Source organism: Humulus lupulus, chromosome 1, assembly GCF_963169125.1.
Source record: "Humulus lupulus chromosome 1, drHumLupu1.1, whole genome shotgun sequence".
Taxonomy (NCBI): domain Eukaryota; kingdom Viridiplantae; phylum Streptophyta; class Magnoliopsida; order Rosales; family Cannabaceae; genus Humulus; species Humulus lupulus.
The window spans coordinates 272,040,382-272,046,467 of NC_084793.1; the positions used below are offsets into that span (position 1 = coordinate 272,040,382).

The 6,086-nt window shown below is 31.1% G+C and overlaps 1 protein-coding gene across 1 annotated transcript; it reads right to left on the minus strand.

Moving 5' to 3' along the window:
• Positions 1 to 3,603: 3,603 nt before the first annotated feature.
• LOC133834657 (L-type lectin-domain containing receptor kinase IX.1-like) lies at positions 3,604 to 5,550 on the minus strand. Its single transcript, XM_062264333.1, has one exon. It carries the CDS (start codon positions 5,548 to 5,550, stop codon positions 3,604 to 3,606), a length of 1,947 nt encoding a protein of 648 aa, XP_062120317.1.
• Positions 5,551 to 6,086: the final 536 nt, after the last annotated feature.

The window sequence follows — 6,086 nt, forward strand, 5'->3', positions numbered from 1 at the left end:
TCAAAAAAAATGATTTATATTCTTTTATTGATAATAAATGAGATTACAAAGAAATTGAGTTATAATTAGGGCATAAAACCCTAAAAGCCAATTTTTCCGAAACTCAAAGAGCCACTAAAATCTAAACTTTCAAAAAAATTATAGCCACCAATCCAACGTTAAAGCCACCAGAAAAATCTCAAAGCCAGGCCGATCCACCCCGAAATAATCACAACCTCTAAAGAAACCAAAACCAAACCTTAAACAAGAAATTAGAGACATTAATATCAGCAATCACAACACAATCTACCCAAATCTGAAATAAAAAATTACCCAAACAAAACTGAACAACAATGGTGAGACATAGAGATGGAGGCAGCTGAGAACTAAAGAAGAATGGTAGTGGCCCAGAAGTGAACAACAATGGTGCGAAGGACGATGGTGGCGACTCAGAGATTCGAAGAAACATGGCACCGCCTTAGAGATTGAAGTGATCGTACACCACAGAAACTGGTCCGAAATGGGAGAGCTATTGAGAGGGAGCCCGAAAAAGAGAGCTATCTAGGGAGAGGGGGTTCGAAAATGGGAGTAACCTGTTGAGAGGAAATCGGAAATGGGGAAGACGAGAGCAGATTGGGGGAGGCGGCTCATGAGAGTTAGATAGGTTAGTGATGTTAAGGTTATTAGAGTTAGGTTTATATAAATATATATATATTAATTTAATAATAAAATTAAAATTATTTTTAATTTATATAATTTTTTAAAAATATAATGGTAGTGCCACGTGCCATTTAGTAACACGTCCACTTGTATTACTCACTTGACATGTCACTATATTTCTCACATGTCAGCAGCCATGTATTTTTTTATTATGCAAAAAACAAAGGGAAAAATAAGCGGGAATTAGCAAAATATTTCCCTTCAAACATAGGTAAATCTTTTACCTACGAATACTAATGGTAGGTAAAATTTATACCCCGCCCTTTTTATTGGAGAATCCCCTACCAATAGTCGCTACAAAAATATAATCGTAAGTAAAAGAACTCTTTAGCTACCAATAAATATATATAGGTAAATACTGAATTTCTTGTAGAATTTTGAGATGGCCATCTCAAACTTCTTGATGTTACTTCCAAAAATAATTTAGCTAGTGTATTGACCAAAGCTTTATTTCCTGCTCAATTTCAAGAGCTTGTATCCAAAATGAGTTTAGCTAATTTATACACTCCGTCTTGAAAGGGGGTGTATTAACTTAGATTAGTTATTTTGTTAATTAGTCTAAACAGAATTAGTTATGTAAGTTTAAGTTGTTAATTACAACTACTTTGTATTTTGGCTATATAAAAGCTCTTTATGTAACTTTGGTCTTTTATTCAGAAATAAAGAGAAATCCAAATTTTGTTTTCTATCAGCTAATATTTTATTTTCAAATGTTTAAAAGGAGTAATTTTTCACAATATCTCTTTTTATAATTCTTTGCAAAAATAACTTTCCATACATATACTTCACACCTTTTTGAAGATTATTTAGCAAAAAAATTATATAAAAAAATATCATCTTGTAAAATAACAATAAAAAGTGTATATATATATATTTACCAATTACTCTTTAAATTATCTTAATTAAAAAATAAAGATAACTAATTAATAAAAATCGATGGTATATTTTGGTCTTAATAATCAAGTAAATTTTTTTAACCAAATCAATATTTGGTTTAAATACTTTTTGTTTTACTATATTATATAATAGAAGGAGTCTATTCGTAATATAATTAAATAGTCCATGGTCTAATTAATTAATATATACATAAAATAAAAAAAATCAAGAAGAGAAATATTCTCATTTAAAAAAAATAAAAATGAAATATTCTCATTTAAAAAATAAAAGAGTTGTGCATTACGTTTTTAAATCAAGGTTTTGTTAGGTACGTACTTAAAATAATTTTTTGGTTAATGATTTGGTCGACTACTATATATATATATATATATAAATGTTTGGAGGTTAACTTACATATGTAATGCGAGTATTGGTCAACCATTATTATTATATTAGAGAGTGTTGTGAGCCGATAGTGTTGCTTTAGAGAAATTATCATGGCCAACTAAGTGTGTGATTCGAGCTAGCTTGGAGCGCTAAACTAGAATATATATATGAATTTGCAGAGTTAGCAATCATTCTTCGTTTTTTATTTTCAATTTCAAATCGTCATGTATCAAATGTGGAGAGAGCAAAGAAACGGTGGCATATATAAATGATCAATATAAATAAATGATTAATCATAAATAAATGAATGAATGAATAAATAAATTAATTAAAATAACGAGCTAAACAACAAGACGCACAGGACAAAGTTGTTATTATTTTATTTTCTTCGATGAAAAAAACGAGGTAGGACAAATTCTCACATTGACTTATTCTTTTAACGTGAATTTTCAAATGCATGATTTGTGATTTTTAATGATAGGGTAATGCACACGTATATATATATATATATAAATATATTAGATATTAACAAATAATTTTATTTATATAATTTATTAATTATATTTAATAAATTTGTATTATTTTCATATAAATTTTAAATATATAAATAATTAAAAATAAAAAAAATGATATAAGCATATAAAAAATAAATTAAAAACATTATTTATATATATATTTTTAATTATATATAATATGATAATTTTTTTAATAAAATTTAAGATTATCGTATTATATATTATTATAATGATATTTATAATATTTAAATTTATATTAATATAAGTATTAAATATTATAATAATAATATTTTAAATAATTAAATTCATATTAATATAATTAGTAAAAAAATATGATTATATTTTATAATATTTAAATTTATATTAATATAATTATTAAATATCTAATTTTACGTTATATATTATTATAATAATGATATTTTATAATATTTAAATTTAAATTTTTAATAATATAATTATAAATATATATAGTTTTATATTAAATATTATTATAATAATATTTTATAATATTTAAATTTATATTAATATAATTAATAAATATTTATTTTAAAAATATATTCTTTAGAATATTTGTTAAAGTAACAAAAACCAATATCATACTAAAGTTAAAAATATATATACATATATATTTATTGCACATCATAATGTGAAAATAAAGCATTGTAATAAGACTGATCTTCAGCTGATAAGATAATAGAAAACAGATCCGCTTAGTTGCCGTCTTTCTTGGAAAGGAATTCTCTTCAGGCTTTTGATCTTTGACTTGAATTATTGCATATATATCAAACGGGAAAAGTTTGAGAAATCAAGATCAGTAGAGAGAGCTTTATTTATTGCTTTATTAACTTAGTCGCCATATATATATATATATATATACACAAACTGCACCTGTGTGTTCATAATATATATAAATATGTATGAGGAAAATAAAAATGTGAAAACATAATGTAATAGTGGAGAAAAATAATTAAAGAAAATCAAAGCAAGTGAATTGTTGATCTTATTTCAAGAACTTGAGGTGAAACAAATATCTGACACATAATCAAGGATAAAACTTCTGAACATTCAAATTTTAACATTAATTTGGACAAACACAACACAATATATATTCCTTATATTATTAAGGTTAGCGGCCTGCTTCAATGCTTGTACTTATGAAAGGGTCACCGGAGCTGACCGAGGGCGTGGAATTATTAGGGATATGATAAGTAGGGACAGGCATACTCGTCGGAAGATTAGGCCATGTGGCCTCAAAGTTGAGAACTTGAATGGCTTGTTTGATGGATGGCCTGAAGCTCCGATCAGGGTGAGCACACCATAAACCGATTAACATCAAACACTCGACCTGTTTTTGGTCGAATTCTTTTCCCATTTTCTCATCTACAGCTGTTATAAGCTTTCCCTTCCCATAAAGATTCCAAACCCATTCAACCAAACTACCCATCTCATCATCTTTCTCCATATGACTCACTGCTTTCCTTCCTGTGGCAATCTCCAAGGCCACCACCCCAAAGCTATACACATCAGACTCTTTACTAGCTCTCCCTGTGCTTATATATTCGGGAGCCAAGTAACCTAATGTTCCAACCAACCCTGTTGTTTGGGGACCAAGCTCATGATCCATGAGCCGAGCTAGCCCAAAATCGCCAAGCTTGACGTTGAAGTTGGAGTCTAACATGATATTGCTTGATTTGATATCTCGGTGAACCACACAGCGCTCCCATTCTTCATGAAGATAGAGTAGAGCAGAGGCTAAACCAAGAGAAATCTTGTACCTTACAGCCCAAGCAACAGGAGTTCTCTTGCCAAAGAGGTGAGAGTCAAGGCTACCATTTGGCATAAACTCGTAAACAAGAAGAAACTCATTCCTGTCATGGCACCATCCAATGAGTTGCACCAAATTCCGGTGCCTCAGCTGGCTGATGATCTTCACTTCTGTTAGGTATTCCTTTTTCCCCTGCCTAGACCCTCTTGAAATTTTCTTCACTGCAACTAAGGCATCTAAGTCTGGTAAGTAGCCTCTATAAACAGCACCAAAACCTCCCTCACCTAATTTCCTTTCGTCCGAGAAGTTATTGGTTGCTGAAGCAAGATCTTTGTATGAAAACCTTTTTGGCCCTGCTCCTCTTTCAAGGTCATCATTGTTTATTGACGCTAAATTTGCCGCCTTTTCTTTCTCCTCCTTCTTCTTTTGTTTCAATCTCCAAAACAATAGAAGTGACACAATCAAACCAACTATCAAAACCCCACTTGAAACTGTGAATCCAACTATTAGTCTCACCTTTTTCGCATCATCTTCTTTGACTTCTTTTATATCCAAACTTGAACTGAATTCCCATGAATTAAGAACAGTTCTTTCTCCATAGATTCCTGTAGCAGCCGAGAATCCAACCATTACCCAAGAAGGCAAAACTTGCTTCAAATCAACTTGGTAAGAGAGACTAGTGTTCTCTTTAGAAGTTGAAGTACTTTGGTAACTCCAATGAACACTCAAATTCTTGGTCGAAGCGTTGTAAGAAATCCAAACATCAGCGTTATCCCCACTATGCAAACTAGCATTCCAAGGGGTGGAAACAGCCGAGTGAATGGAGTTGTTGTTGATTCCGACATGCTCAAATGGAGGATCCCATTCCGGGTTGGAGAAAGAATCGAACTCAACCATTACTAATTGGTTCTGGGAGGAATCACTCGTTGTGGTGTTGAAAAGGCCTAAAAATCCACCACTCGAATTGGGTACCATTTCGAATCCAACAGGAGCAAGGAAAAAGACGAGTCCATGGCCGTATTGTGAGCCTTCCATTGTGATGGAGAAGGAGAAGTGAGTAGTAAAATCGGCTACCTTTTTGGGGTCGCCGGAATCCCAAAGCGGCACTTTCTCGGCATATGTTGCCCAGCCAACTCGGCAGGTATATCTAACTTTATTGATTAGTTCAACAGCTCCAACTGTAGGTAAGGCATCTCCTTGGTATACCATGTTTGTATCAGATGGGTCAAAGCGGGTTTTTTGGAAGTTAACTGAATCAATGGAAGGAAAAAAGAAAAGGAACAAGGCTATGTAGAAGAATGTGGCCATGGCTGGAGAGCAAAGGAGAAACTAATTATGTGTTTTGGTGCTAATTCATGATGTTATAGGAAGTTATATATAGAGTAATATGCTGGTACACTTAGATGTAGTTTATGTGGTGATCAAGGAAGTTTGATCAACTCTTAATTTGCTTATTATTATGAATATACTTGTTTATTCATGACAGGAAGTGCATTGAAAAAAATGTTATTTTAGGACTAATATGTATGGAAAGACTTTGATTCTTATACACCAGCGGATTAGTAGTTCTGAGTCAACGCTTGAAAACGGCCATATAGATATATATAATAATGAACATCACTGATAATTACAAGGAAGAGTAATATATATTTAATTTGTTGTTTTCATAGGAATGACCTGAAGAGTTTCTTGGCAATAAACTAAGATGTTATATTTACTGGAAAGAAACTTTATTTTTCTACTTATGATGATTTTTTTTTTGATATTGTTGACATATTTATTATGGGGATAGGTCGGGAAGCGACAGAAGCAATATAAACTGTATTAATCGTTGAAATAGAAAT

What these genes read in the sequence shown, in the direction of transcription:
- LOC133834657 (XM_062264333.1), bottom strand. Translation starts at nt 5,550, where the DNA reads ATGGCCACATTCTTCTACATAGCCTTGTTCCTTTTCTTTTTTCCTTCC.